The sequence below is a fragment of the Dendropsophus ebraccatus genome, chromosome 4 (genome assembly GCF_027789765.1).
Source record: "Dendropsophus ebraccatus isolate aDenEbr1 chromosome 4, aDenEbr1.pat, whole genome shotgun sequence".
Classification (NCBI taxonomy): Eukaryota; Metazoa; Chordata; class Amphibia; order Anura; family Hylidae; genus Dendropsophus; species Dendropsophus ebraccatus.
In genome coordinates this window covers 158,684,590-158,699,855 of record NC_091457.1, presented here as the reverse complement: position 1 = coordinate 158,699,855, position 15,266 = coordinate 158,684,590, and the positions used below count along the sequence as shown (strand labels likewise).

The 15,266-nt window shown below is 44.3% G+C and overlaps 1 protein-coding gene across 1 annotated transcript; it reads right to left on the bottom strand.

The window, feature by feature from the left end:
- RGS4 (regulator of G protein signaling 4) lies at window positions 1-11,482 on the bottom strand. The gene is made up of 5 exons (XM_069967571.1): window positions 11,307-11,482; window positions 5,610-5,708; window positions 4,950-5,011; window positions 3,747-3,913; window positions 1-2,356 (listed from the first exon to the last, which is right to left on the bottom strand). The coding sequence occupies exons 1-5, from the start codon at window positions 11,471-11,473 to the stop codon at window positions 2,120-2,122; spliced, it is 732 nt and encodes a 243-aa protein (XP_069823672.1). The 5' UTR covers window positions 11,474-11,482; the 3' UTR covers window positions 1-2,119.
- Between the last annotated feature and the right edge of the window lie 3,784 nt (window positions 11,483-15,266).

Below are 15,266 nucleotides of genomic sequence, written 5' to 3'. Positions count from 1 at the left end.
TTCATGGTTTGTCAAAAGGAAACATCTTTATTTCAAGTAATACAATAAATAGTCTCAAGTCCGGCAACATATGGCATGACTCAGGCACGGAATATACAGTGAAGAGATCGCTGTCCACATCATGTACAGTACTGCATAGTGACGTTACAGAAGAGCGAAACACCAATGTCATGGGAGCCTATGTACAGTCATCAGAGAGACCACCGCTTTATAGTTATAGCATTGTACCAGGCGTCTGGGCGCCATCATGATGGACTATTTACAGGAGATATCCCGCAGTCTATCCAAGTTATCGACATATTCAGGCATATTGGAGTCCATTGTCACTGGAGCACAATGCTGTTGGCAGCCGTCGATGGCCAATGAATTACAGGGTTATCCCCAGCGTCCTCTCCCCTCCTTATTTTCTACTAGATGAAAGGATCCGAGGCTTTCACAGTCAATTATAATTACATTTAATAGAGTAATAGAAAAGTTTTGGCACTGCCCCATCATGTGGAATGAACAATCCCTATTGCACGGAACATTATAATATAATATAATATACTTTATTTGTACCATCCATGATGCATATCTTTAATTTTAGATCATAGATGCCTAACATTATATAAGCCACATCATATGCCCCCTACTCTGCTATAGATGTATGTTGGTATACTATTTATGCAGATGGCAGCTTATGCCAGGACTAAGACTGGCTAAAACCATTAGATAGCTATTGGCTGACAGCTATCTGTGCCAATCCACCTATGTACATGCACACTCAGTTTAACAGAGAGAGGTATAAACTACTAACAAAGGTTCTCAGCTCCGGAGAGGTGAGGGGGTCATCATATGCACTGGATGGTCACTTGATCCCACTGAAATTGGTAGGTTAGGCCAACGTTAACGCAATGTGAATGAGCACAACAGATACAGAGTGGCTCGAACTTCAGACCGGTTCATAAATTATAGCTTTAGATCAGCAAACAATATCCATCTCAATGGTTTTATTATCTTCCCATCTCAATGAGTAACAGTATATACACTCTACAGTAGTATATGGCCTCCAGTCAGTTGCATACAATACATGAGAATCAAGTCTGCGTCTGTGTTCCAGTAATTGAGAAATTTATTAACCGATTCTATTTGGGCACCAATATGGCTTCCAGCTAGAAAATCTGGTACAACTGAAATAAATGTCTCCCACTCGTATCATCTTCATCCCTCTAAGCGTCACCTGTCCAGTGTGTCCGCCCCGGGGTGAGCACATCCCAGGCTGCCGTCTCTACCGTATAACACTATATACATAAAGCTTCAGTTGCCATTAAGATCACAAACATGCACAGAATAGCCAGGCAGATACATGCTCGTAACACTATGGAATTCTGGGATTGTTCCCTGCAAGCAATAGTCGCCCACCATCCTTGTTCTGCTTGGATCCCCCTTGTTTGTTCATCGTCAACATGGTGTTTGATCAACGAAAAAGAGAGTCCGTTGCAACCATTCTCAACAACAATATAAATTATAAAAGCAATGCAAAAAAAAAACAAAAATGGAAATTTTTTAAAAACAGCATCGTCAAAATAAATATCTGTAATAAAATAAATGCAGTGTTTCCTGCTTCGCTCAGTAGTTTCTAGCTTCCGTCTATTAACATATGACACTGTCAATACAGTAATAAAATGTCGCTATCTATCGCCTTCCCTGGGTTCGAGAAACTCGACCACGACTTCTCCATCGGAGGGAAGCGCTTCCGTACCCCCTTGATCATGTACAATGAAAAAGCTGGCTAACTCTACGCTCTATCAGCTAGTGTGGTGTGGACCTCCATAGCATCACGTCTTTGTATAAGATCAGCTAAGTCCTTCGTAATGAAGGCACCATTAATCTATCACCTGAGAATATTGTATTAGACATGCCTAACCCAATTGCCAGTGAGTCCCTAGTCTGTACAACATTGCACGGGTCTGAATAATTCTTCCAGCTCGCCCCCTGATCAAACAGAAATGCATGCAAGACACACACATCTAATAAATAAGAGGAGCTAGCTCAGGTCCGGGTCTGAGCCGTCGAGTCGAGTATAGATAAGAGCACATAGACAATCAGTTCTTAGCTGCGGCCATGCACAGTCCGTGTCTTAGGCGCATTGAGCAATGAAGGGGTTGCTGTCAGTGCTGAGACCTTTCATCTTCTTGCTACTTCCACCAGAGGTCATGTGGACAAGGTCCAGGTAGAAATGTGACTTGAGGAAGCGTCGGTATGAATCCTTCTCCATTAGGATGTAGATTTTGTGCTGGGCCTGGTCGAAAGAAGAATGTGTTGGGTGGAGGATGTTCTTGTTTGTCTCCTCTCGAGTGGTGGAATCCAGGTTGACCTGAAGAAGGTTAAAGAAAGGAAACTATGTAAGGTGCCGTTGGCTTAGAAGGCAGGTAGATTTAAAGTAGACATCATGGGCTCTGTTGTCAATATGCCTTGGGATACCTTCACTGACTTATTCTATGGTGTACCTATGGCCATATATTTAATGAACCAAATGTGGTCTACTAGTGACCTGTTTGGTCTGTTTTACAAATGTACAAAGTAAGGTCCCTATATACTCTTGATACTCCTGATGACTTCTGTCGTCTCCACAAAAAGAACATTTGGCAGAGCCAAGTGTTCATTATTCCCAATAGGGAAGCTGCCAACAGACTGCCTGGTATTGGCCTATCTCTCAGAGAACAAAGGGGGTCAGTCAGTGAAAATGCATCACTGCCAACACATCTCATCCATTGGTAGGGATTCAAGAGGCACCCATATACTTTATACTGATGGCCAAACTAGTGGCGAGTTTGGCCAACTTTAGTGTGGAGAAGAGTATGGAGGCCATTACACCACCATTACTAAAGCAGTTATGCTACCAAATTGTAAAAGTCATGGTCATTTTTACTAGTATCTACAGGGGGGTGACTCTTCCTTTCTCTCTCTTGACTGGTATTGGATTGTTTTATTCCTTCTACAGGAGAGTGAATGTGTATGCTCCCCCCCCCCCCCCCAATGAGCATTGTTTGAAGAGACATCTCCATACACCAGCTGGGTCTCCATACACCAACTAAAGGCCCTATTCCACGGAACGATTATCGTCCGTATTCGGCCGATATCGGCCGCTACAGACAATAATCGTTCCGTGGAATAGAGTGCAACGATCAGCCGACATCGTTCATGTCGGCTGATCGTTGCAGTCACTTGTTTTTCAACATGTTGAAAAACAAGCGACTGATATAGCAGCGATCTGCTGCCGTCGCTCCGTTGAATAGGAGCGTCGGCAGCAGACGCTGCTATATCCTATGGGCTGCCCGGACGATCAGCGATCCCCCGGGCAGCCCCCCCAGCAGCTCCCCGCCGCCCCTCCCGCACTCACCCGCTCGCTGCAGCCGCGTTGAATAGCGACGGCAGCGAGCGGGGAACGAGGAGCAAACGAGCGCTCGTTTGCTCCTCTTAACGACCCATGTAATAGGCCCTTAATTCTCTATACACCAACTGCATAAAGCTCTGAAAACTGGCCAAACATGTAAGACAGATGTTGGTGATGACTTATAAGAACAAAATGATGGGCAGATGAAATTCAACATTCCCAATCCTTCCCTTTGGTCAGGAGGCCAGCACACATATTAGATAGTTAGTGGTCCTACTAAAATTGGTGGGTTGGACTAACATAGCCAGCCAGACTCCACCATTTAGATACCCTGCTAGGTAAAAAAAAAAAAAACATATAGGCCACTTACTTCTCTTGAAGCCTCCACGGAAACGAACTCCTCATAGATTTTTTGGGCTTTGCCCGAAAGCTTTGCTGTTGATTTTGTCTTCCTGAAGTTTTCACATGCCAGCCAAAAATCAAGGTTTTCTTCACTGTACTCCGACTGAAGGAAGGATCTGAAAGCCACTATGCCACCTAAAAATAACATTGGTTTCCATTAGAAGATGAGTGAGGACAATTGCCATCTAAACGCTATGGTTCTACAGTGTCCTCAACAAAGTGTTCTAAGTAGTCGGAGAAGTACAAGCGCCACTTTACACGTCCTAAGGAGTGGAAAATCTTCAACAAATTACCCCCGCTAAGATGTGTTTTATGAGATGACAGTATTATATTGCTCGGTTCAGTTTGTTGACCTTCTGCATACAATGTAAAATAAACAATGAAGGCCGGATAGAACCGAGAGCGTCTTTCACCATATGGCTAATATCCCAACATCTAACTCATATAATGTAGGTCAGAAATTCTTAAATCTGGGAACTCTGGGTGCAGTTGAACTAGTAAATGAATTAAGATGCTTCCGTCTCTGGGGACTGGTAGCGACACTCAGCGTCTTGTACTACAGCCAAACCAAGGCCAATCGAGACAAGAGTTGACCTTCTGCTGACGTCATTGAAGTCTGAATGGAAAAGCTAAAATATAGAGGGTGAAATCTCCAGGATAGTTGTGATTCTCACGTCCCAGCCATTTGGGTTTCCTTAGCTGACTTAAGTCACGTACGGTATACACAACTACAAACTATGGATGGATCTCCATGCCGACTCGTCTAGAAAGTATCACACTTAGACGTATAAAAGCCAATGGCTCTCCAGCTCAGGTTGACCTTTAACTCTAACTTTGCTATCTACCGAAAGATGTTGGAAGAGTATTTATGGCACCCGATAAGACTATTTTGCTAGTATGTGTAACATTCTAGAGTTTAGGCCAACATATCCTATCAATGATTAAAATGCACTAGGGCTCTCTATTGGCTTCCATTGCCCAATGGTCTAGAGTGAGACCAAAGAGACCCACATGGGCACTGTGCCCAACAATAAAAACATCTGACCCATTGTTCCAGAGATCATTGAGGGTTTTCTTGGCTTTCACTTTAAGCCATTATTTCACTTTAAGCCATTATAATTATTTATCTTAATTTGCTCATATCGATTTCGACTTGACGGCTTTTACTTACATTCATTGTTAATCAGATTTTCCAAACACTCCGACCATTTCTTAACCTCTTCTTGGGTTAGCCTGGAAAAAAAGGAGAAAGATATATTCTATGAGCCTTGCGATTCTTCTTATGCTACGTAGTCTATACCTATACTTTGCATATGATATACTGTGTCTATCTTTAACCCATGAACGGTCTATTTTTATATGGTGGTACTGTGGCCGGTATTTTGCATTAATATTTGTGAGCTAAACAAGGAAGTGGGACAACATCGGAGAAGACTTCTTGGTCCAAGTACAGACCAAAGTGGATGAATGGCGCCAGTCACGTAAACTTCTCCCTATCCGATCCCGGTTATTCTAATCTCCATCATTATCTGGTTGTACGTGCTGCTTCTCAACAGGAGCCAGACACTTTAATAGAAATCCATCTTCTCAGGTCCTGGCAGTCCTGGCGGAGCGAGCACTGATGGGGCCTTACATAACACCCGCACTAGATGATTATCCTCCCGGAGATGTGATTAGTGACTGGCTTTGCTTATTAGACTTTTACTCTGATAAATTTCCCTTCTTTAGAATTACACAGACCCATCCATTAGCAATGACTCTATGGGTAATGGGCAATTATTATGCGATTAGCGCGAGGCACAAGCGCCCATGGGGGACGGGGACGGCTCACCTCTGACAGCCAGGTTTATCTTTCTTCACACACGTGATGTTATCGCAACCATCGGTTTTCTGGAGGAGAAATCCCAGTCGATGCTTCATGTCTTTGGCGCTGTTAGGAAACAAGGGAATGGGGGTCAATAGCAATCCAGTTATACAATATACAACTCCAGCATATGGTATACATTATATTCAGGATCTGTGCAAGACGACTGGTCCAAGGGCCCTATTACATGGGACGATTATCGTGCGAAAAATCGTTATATTGTTCGAATTTAAACGATAATCGTCCCATGTAATTGCAGGCAACGATTAAAAAATCGTTCGTGTGTCGTTGATCGTTGATTTAGATCTGAACCTAAAATCATCGTTAATCGTTCGCTCTAATTCCACATTCGTTCGCTCAAGTTCCGTATTTGTTCACTAATCGTTCAGTGTAATTGCACATTGTTCATTGTTTTGCCGGGGTCATATGGAATAACCGATCATAGTAACGATTTCAGTAACAACTAACGACCATCGTTCTGTGTAATATGGTGAACGATTTCAGGTTAACGATAAACAATCTCATTTGCGATTATTTATTGTTAGTCGTTAATCGTTAAAAATTGCTTTGTCTAATAGGACCATAAGGGTACTATTACACGGAACGATAATCGGCCGAATTGGTCCTATCCTGCCGATTATCGTTCCGTGTAATAAAAACAACGATCAGCTGATAATCATTGTCATCGGCTGATCGTTGATATAGGTTCTGACCTATAATCGCCGGGCGCTGACCGCGCACCGCTGTGTGTAATAGCGGTGTGCGTCCGACTCTGGAATACATTACCTATTCATCTTGCGCTCCGCTTTTCCCCGGGTGCCGCGCCCTGCAGCTTCAGAGCGGCCTGTCTCAGCTGGCGGGCCGCTCAGCCAATCACAGGCTGGGGCCGCCCCGGACAGTGATTGGCTGAGTGGTCTGTCAGCTGAGACAAGCTGCTATGAAGCTGGAGCGCGCGGACCTGGGGAGAAGCAAAAGCGCAAGAGGAGCTCTGCCACCTGGATAGGTAATGTATAATGTTTAAACAAGGGCTGCAAGGACATCGGTAACAATGTCCCTGCAGCCCTTGTTAAACGATTATCGGGCCGTGTAATAGGCCCTCGTTTACAGGTAATATCGGGCCCCCATCGGCCCATGTAATACCAGCCTAAGACAGCATGTATCTCACTTCTCCTGTTATTTTGCATCCTGGCAATAGAACTGCAGCTATTTCCACCAGTCACACATCTCCATCCATGCAAAACATGATAAAGCCCATTGTTCTCTGTTCTATCAATAACTTCTCATGGTCAGCAAACATTAATGTAGGTGTGGACTTCCCCCATCATAACTCACTCATTGGTGGCCTAATATATCATGTGAAGTCACTAATACCAGGCGCAGTGATGTCATCAGGCAGCATGGACAAGATAAAAGAGCTATAAAACCGCTATCTATAAGTCACGTTGTATGTGTTGTCTCATATGTCACCATAACAAATAAGCCTTGTCCAAAATGAGAAAAACTTGGCTGCAGGATGTGTGTGGTATTGCAGCTTAGTCCCATTCACTTCAATGGAGTTGTGCTTTTTTTTATACAGGTGTGGCCCTTTTTTCATTTGTTCGAAGGATGCAGCTATATATATATATATATATATATATATATATATATATATATATATATATATTTTTTTTTTTTATATATATATATATATATATATTTAAAGGGCTTGTTAACCAAAAAATCTTTTCTATCAAATCAACTGGTACAAGAAAGTGCCAGAGATTTGTAATTTACTTTTATTAAAAAATCTCAGGTACTTATCAGCTGCTGCATGTCCTGCAGGAAGTGGTGTATTCTCTCCAGTCTGACACAGTGCTCTCTGCTGCCACCTCTGTCCATGTCAGGAACTGTCCAGAGCAGGAGAGGTTTTCTATGGGGATTTGCTGCTGCTCTGGACAGTTCCTGACATGGACAGAGGTGGCAGCAGAGAGCATTGTGCCAGACTGGAAAGAATACACCACTTCCTGCAGGACATACAGCAGCTGATAAGTACTGGACGACTTGACATTTTTTTTAATAAAAGTAAATTACAAATCTCTAGCACTTTCTGGCACCAGTTAACTTGAAAGAGAAAAAAAAATTGTGAACAACCCCTTTAATCCTGGACAAACTCCTCAAAGGGACCCTGACTTTTTCAAAATGATGTCTGATCTGTCAGCATCATGTTATAGAGCGTGAAGAGATTCGTACGTTGATATATAGTTTTGTGGGAAAACTTCTATTTTAATAATTGAAATATTTGCTCTTTCTATAATTAATAGTCCAGTGGGCGGTCCTACTCTGTTATAGACTTCCTTCTTTATGTGAATCTGAATATAAAGATAGCTCTCAATTAGTAATAGGCCCCCCCTCCCCGCACCCGCCAATGCTAGCCATGCAGCAGGTTGGCTTTTTGATACTGATATGTATTTCTAGAAAGTGAGCTGCTAGGACCGCCCACTGGACTCCTAAGAGCCTTGATTTCAATCAATTAAATGCAAGTAATACTAAGAATTGCACCACAAAACTATATATCAATCTCTTCAGCTCCTCCTGCTCTTTAACATGACGCTGACAGATAGGGATGCATGTTTAGTGTGACAGATTCCCTTTAATAGCCCATGCTACAGTGACATAGACCAGTAGCAGCAACCCATATAGCCCAAAGCAGATTGAGACCAAATACTAGATGCTGTCCAACCAGTAACTCTGCAGCTGTTACAAAACCACAACTCCCAGCATGCCCTGACAGCCGAAGGCTGTCAGGGCATGCTGGGAGTTGTGGTTTTGCAACAGCTGCAGAGTCACTGGTTGCAGAGCAGTGATCTGTAAACACTTTATCCCCATAGAATATTATTTATATACAACACATATATATATATATATATATTTATTTTTTTATATAAATATATAGATATATATAAATATTTTATATAAATATATAGATATATATAAATATTTTATATAAATATATATATATATATATATATATATATATATATTACAAGTCTATAAATATACTGTATATAATCAGGTGAATACATTTCAACCTATTGTGCTGTGTTATCAATCCACAAATAAAAGCCGCACTCCCACCCAGAAGTGCAGAGTAATGGAGGATAACACGCAGTGACGCAACGGTCGCAGCCATATTTATTTACAAAACCTAAGAGTCTGTATGTGCCGTACAACACAGGTGCCACCAGCAATGATAAAACATGGCGTACTCTCCAGTGTCTGCGAAGCGTACGACTGTATTCAGTCTCTGTAATATCTTATTGTCAGCTGAGATGTAGCAGAGCTGAGTGTGTACAACACTCACTACATGGTATGGTCATCTGGTAAAGTGATGGCATATTGCTGGGATACTCTATGATTGGTGGGGGTCCAACCTCAGAGACCCCCCCCACATTGATCAGTGATTGAAGGGGTCTAAATCAGCACTGCTCCCTCTTCTTTGTCTCTTGCTGCACAATGATGCTGACCGCTCACTGTGCAGGGATCAGAGCCCCATACAAGTTAAGTCCCTGCAGTCTCCAGTGCTGATTCATTGCTGTAGGCCATTATCTCCTATGACTGCTGGGGGTCCTAGAGGTCATACCCCCCACTGATCACAATATGTGATGAGGTCATACACTAGTAATATCATACCGCTTTATAAGTTGGGACTACCTCTCGTTAACCATTCAGCCCCAAACTGTTTTAACTCTGCTACATCTGAATGCGTATTAACCCTAAAATGCCCATGAAAGCATATTCATGAACGTACTATATGTATATTTCTAGTTGGCAAACAGATGATGTAGCAGAGTCGAGCTTGTCCTTGAGTTCAGATGGTGATTAATTCTCTAAATAAACCTTTTGATTATCTTATAGCTGAGCTGTGAGGAAAAAGTGTCATGGCAAACTCAGCTCTGCTACGTCAGTGTGTATAGTGTCTAGTGCAGCACAGGGAAGGCAGCATCTGCATAGAGTCAGAGAGTTCACTGAGTATTGCGTGGGCTCCCTCCGTATACTCCGCTCCCCTCCTACACTCTACATTCATTGACTTCTTAGGAAATTGGCCTCTTGTGTCCTCTTGTGCAAATGTGAGTTTGTGAAATTAGATTGTGAGCCTCTCCGGGGACAAGAACTCACGAGTGACATACGGCGCTGCGGTATATGACAGTGCTATATAAGCAATCACATATTAAAAGATGAACTATATGTCTATTAATTTAAAGGTCACAAACAGTTATAGATTAGAACGTTACAAACACAAAGGATACATCATTCTATAAACAACTAATTCAACAAACACACAACCGCTACATTGACACCTTACAGCAATGCAGTAAAGTGACTACTGTATCCCTGCAATACTGAACCATATAGGATGTTTGTAAGTATAGTCAGCAGTAAGGCTGGGTTCACACCTAGCACTTTTTTGTTGCATTTTTTTTTTTCTTTCATTGGGACCAGATGTTACAGTAAAGTTTATATTTTATGACAGGCTTTTATACTTATTGTACGTGCAGCAATCTGCCTCTCTACGCCATCAATAGGGATTTATATTGTAGCTCATACCGTGCAGAATTTGAAATAAAAAAAAATAAAAAAAAATTGGCAAACTGGGTTATTAAAAAAAAAAAATTAAGGGTCAATCGCTTGAAATGGAAAAACTACAGTGTGAACTGGTCCTTACTAAATGCAGCACTCTGGGTATAGATTTTTTTTTTGCTGGTTCTCTTCTAACTTTAAAAAAGCAAAAATAAATAAATAAAAAAAATAAAAATGGAAATAATAAAACCAATAAAAAATACTTGTAGCTGTTTTAGCAAGAGAAGAGGAGGCCTAGGAGAAAAGTAACAACCCGTCGGCAGGTTTCATACCCCCCTCTATGTAATTGTTACATTGTAACTGTTACAGATTCAAATTAAAAACACTGTTTAAAAAAAAAAAACAAAAAAAACTGCCACCATAAGCTGTGTGTGTGTGTGTGAACCCCTTGGTGACTTTACAGCTGGTTATGTAACCCTCGTGTCGCTATTTCACAGGCGCCGCAGTGTGCGAGTATAACACTGCCGTTACTGTTTCGCTTTATGGCCGGCGGTTTGGGGCCGTCTGCCAAAGCCTTCTATGAATGCAGGACATATGCCAGTCACTTGTCTTATAATAGCTGCTTATGTCGAGGGGGGGTTGCCCCGGCACTCTCTACTACGATGAGTGTCCGTGTTACTACTATTCATCATTCGGCTGATACGACAATTGCTTCTGATCAATAGAAAATCATTGGTATATTATATTCTCGTCCGCGTCCTTATCAATATAACAATATCCACTAGGACTGTGCATGAGATTTCCATAGCAAACATGCCAATAGCCAACAATGCCAATAAGATCCCATCTAAACAACTAGACTCCAGGCAACGCAATCTATAACCGAGCGCCACACAACGGGTTAACACCTTGGATAAGGGAACCAATGATGGAAGCCGCCGCTTGAGGCTCCCTAAACTGGGATGCAATGCTCTGCAGTGCTGGTAGAACCCCCCTACAGCAGCACATTGCCCCCACATATACATCTAGCCTGCAATATACATGTCCCAGCTATGGACGGTCTTGCATAGATCCCAATGACAATGGTAGTGCATGCTGCAGCCTCACCTTTTCAGGCAGGTGGCGGGGAAGGAGGTCACCCCAGCAAGTCCTTTGCACATCTTGGCTGTGAGGTCAGGTTCCCAGACCCGAAGGCTACTATGTGTCTGTTTGGTGTCTGTCTCGCTGGATTTGTCTGTCCAGTTTGTCACTGCTCTGCTGCTGCTGCCTCCCATTCTCTCATCTTTTTATAGCCTCAAACAGCAGGACTCAGATGCAGCCAGCAGCCAATCACATCCACCCCCTGATCCGTCCCCGCACCCCCACCTCCCTCCCAGCATCATCCCTCCCTTTCCCTTTTTTTTTTTTTTTATTTCCCTTTTTTTTTTCTTCTCCTCTTCGTTTACTGGGAAAAAAACCATAAGGCAGCAGCGTTGACGTGTAAGGAGGAGGAGAAGCAGACGCCAGAGCTGTCAGTGAGCGAGGAACGCATTACAGGAGTGAAGCTTGTGGAGCAAAGTCTGCGAATATCCATCATATGCAGAGATTTATGGGAAAGAGGAGAGCGGAGACGTCTACGCCAAGAGACGCTTATTTACCCGTGACTCAACCTTCTCCGTGTTGGTACCTGGTGGGCGCTGTATAAGTCGGACCCTTCGGGATACTAAACGTATTAAATGCCGACAGAGAGACAACACATAAAGGACGATATTCTACTCAACTTCTGATGAAGACGAAAGTTCATCTAAGGCTGCAAAATAAGTTGGCGCCATATAAATAAAGGAATTTTTAAGGCTATGTTCGCTATACAACTCTCCCCTCAATACGACTTCTTGCAGAAGTCGGGCTCCATAGACTTATACTGGCGTCTGTCTCCTATAATAAGCAAATGGCGCAGACTCTGAGACCCCGACTGGTCAAAACTGGGTTCCGCCATGTTTCTGACATGGTGTCGGTCATAGAAAAAGTGTTTTGAGTGAAACCTCTGACCTTGATGTGAACGTAGCCCGAGGCCGGTGTCAGATAAGAGTCAAGCAGACCATTTCTTGCATCTTTGTTATGGCGGAAAACCCCGACCTGAATGGGGGGGGGGGGGTCTTATAACCTGAAATGAAAGCGTAAGGGACCCTAATGTTGTCAATTCAGGTCACCACTATCGGGATAGGATTTACGGTTGTAATACAGATGCGAAAACGCGTCTGCATTGTTCATACTGCGGATATACACCGTGTAACCTATGTGGTTGTCAGGTCATGCTGGCAGTTGTAGTTTTGCAACAGCTAGTTGTAGCTTTGTCAGTTCAGGTTATAAGCCCCCCCATTCACCACTATCGGGATAGGATTTACGGTTGTAATACAGATGCCAAAAAGCGTCTGTATTGTTCATACCTACTTACACAATGCGGATATACATCGCGTAACCTATGTGGTTGTCAGGTGATGCTGGGATTTGTAGTTTTGCAACAGCTAGAGAGCCACAGTTTGGACACCACTACTTTAAGCATATCCATATCCCCCATTAGTATTTTTTCTACATAGGAAGGTAAAGCAGATTGCACTTTCATACAGAGAGAGCTCTGACACGTGCGCCATGGTCATATATCTTCAATGAAAGCCACAAACATGGTAGATACAGATCCTTGACCACATTTGCTATGTAGTAAAGCATTTATTGTCCTCTGTTATCAGCCGCATCATATATACTGTATATATATATATATATATATATATCCACATGTAGATAAGTTTGTACAGGGAGGGGTTGCCCATAGCAACCAATCAGATCACAGTTTTCATTTTTGAAAAGGCCTCTGGAGAGTGAAAGCTGGAATCTGATTGGTTGCTATGGGTAACAGCTCTTTGGCTCCTATGCACAGCAGTGATAACTCTCCCCCATGTTATAAGGCAGAGATAGATAGACATTTAGAGGCGTTGTTGACATATCGATGTAAAAGTTATGAGATTAATATCTTTTCCACAGATATAGTCATTTCCATGGCGTACGCCATGGAAAAAGGGCAGATTCACCAGCCATATCGCCTGATGGGGGGGGGGGTGTAAGGTGCCTGATTTATTAACCGCTGTACAGGACTAAATAAGGGGACACATAGTGGAGGAGTATAGGATTGAGTATGGGGTCACATGGTGGAGGAGTACAGGACTGACTGAGGGGTCACATGGTGGGAGAGTACAGGCCTGAGTAGGGGGACACATTGTGGGGGAGTACAGGACTGAGTAGGGGGTCACAGGACTGAGTGGAGAGTTAAGGACTGAGTGAGGGGTCACACAGCGGGGGAGTACAGCACTGAGTGAAAGGACACATGGGGAGTATAGGATTGACGAGGGGTCACATAGTGGGGAGTATAGGATTGACGAGGGGTCACATAGTGGGGAGTATAGGATTGACGAGGGGTCACATAGTGGGGAGTACAACACTGAGTGAGAGGACACATGGTGGGGGAGTATAGGATAAGATGAGGGGTCACATAGTGGGGAGTATAGGATTGACGAGGGGTCACATAGTGGGGAGTACAACACTGAGTGAGAGGACACATGGTGGGGGAGTATAGGATAGACGAGGGGTCACATAGTGGGGAGTATAGGATTGACGAGGGGTCACATAGTGGGGAGTACAACACTGAGTGAGAGGACACATGGTGGGGGAGTATAGGATAAGATGAGGGGTCACATAGTGGGGAGTACAACACTAAGTGAGAGGACACATGGTGGGGGAGTATAGGATAGACGAGGGGTCACATAGTGGGGAGTATAGGATTGACGAGGGGTCACATAGTGGGGAGTACAACACTGAGTGAGAGGACACATGGTGGGGGAGTATAGGATAAGATGAGGGGGTCACATAGTGGGGAGTACAACACTGAGTGAGCGGACACATGGTGGGGGACTACAGGACTGAGTAAGGGGACACATGGTGGGGGAGTATAGGATTGAGTAAGGGGTCACATGGCGGGGGAGTACAGGACTGAGTGAGGGGGTCACATGGTGGGAGAGTACAGGACTGAGTGAGGGGGGCACATGGCAGGGGAGTACAGGACTGAGTGAGGGGGTCACATGGTGAAGGAGTACAGGACTGAGTGAGGGGGTCACATGGTGAAGGAGTACAGGACTGAGTGAGGGGGGCACATGGCAGGGGAGTACAGGACTGAGTGAGGGGGTCACATGGTGAAGGAGTACAGGACTGAGTGAGGGGGTCACATGGCAGGGGAGTACAGGACTGAGTGAGGGGGTCACATGGCAGGGGAATACAGGACTGAGTGAGAGGGTCACATGGTTAAGGAGTACAGGACTGAATGAGGGGGGTTACATGGTGGGGGAGTACAGGACTGAGTGAGGGGGTCACATGGCAGGGGAGTACAGCAGGACTGGGTGGGGTCACATGGTGGGGGAGTACAGGACTGAGTGAGGGGGTCACATGGCAGGGGAGTACAGGACTGAGTGAGGGGGTCACATGGCAGGGGAGTACAGCAGGACTGGGTGGGGTCACATGGTGGGGGAGTACAGGACTGAGTGAGGGGGTCACATGGCAGAGGAGTACAGGACTGAGTGAGGGGGTCACATGGCAGGGGAGTACAGGACTGAGTGAGGGGGCCACATGGTGAAGGAGTACAGGACTGAGTGAGGGGGGTTACACGGTGGGGGAGTACAGGACTGAGTGAGGGGGTCACATGGTTAAGGAGTACAGGACTGAATGAGGGGGGTTACATGGTGGGGGAGTACAGGACTGAGTGAGGGGGTCACATGGCAGGGGAGTACAGCAGGACTGGGTGGGGTCACATGGTGGGGGAGTACAGGACTGAGTGAGGGGGTCACATGGCAGGGGAGTACAGGACTGGGTGGGGTCATATGGTGGGGGAGTACAGGACTGATCGAGGGGGTCACATAGCGGGGAGTACTGTATGTGACATAACCATACTGTACATTGATTTCTAGGGAACACACGTGTCAGGATTCCTCATTTATTGATGTGGTTTTGCTTATTCTTTCTGTCACCACCAGGAATGGCGAGAAC

Excerpts from the sequence above, each read along its gene's own strand:
- RGS4 (XM_069967571.1), bottom strand. The coding sequence starts at position 11,473 with ATGGGAGGCAGCAGCAGCAGAGCAGTGACAAACTGGACAGACAAATCC. Across the intron at positions 5,709-11,306 it reads CCCGCCACCTGCCTGAAAAG|CGCCAAAGACATGAAGCATC; the intron begins GTGAGGCTGCAG and ends GTTTCCTAACAG. Across the intron at positions 3,914-4,949 it reads AAATCTGATTAACAATGAAT|GTGGCATAGTGGCTTTCAGA; the intron begins GTAAGTAAAAGC and ends TGTTATTTTTAG.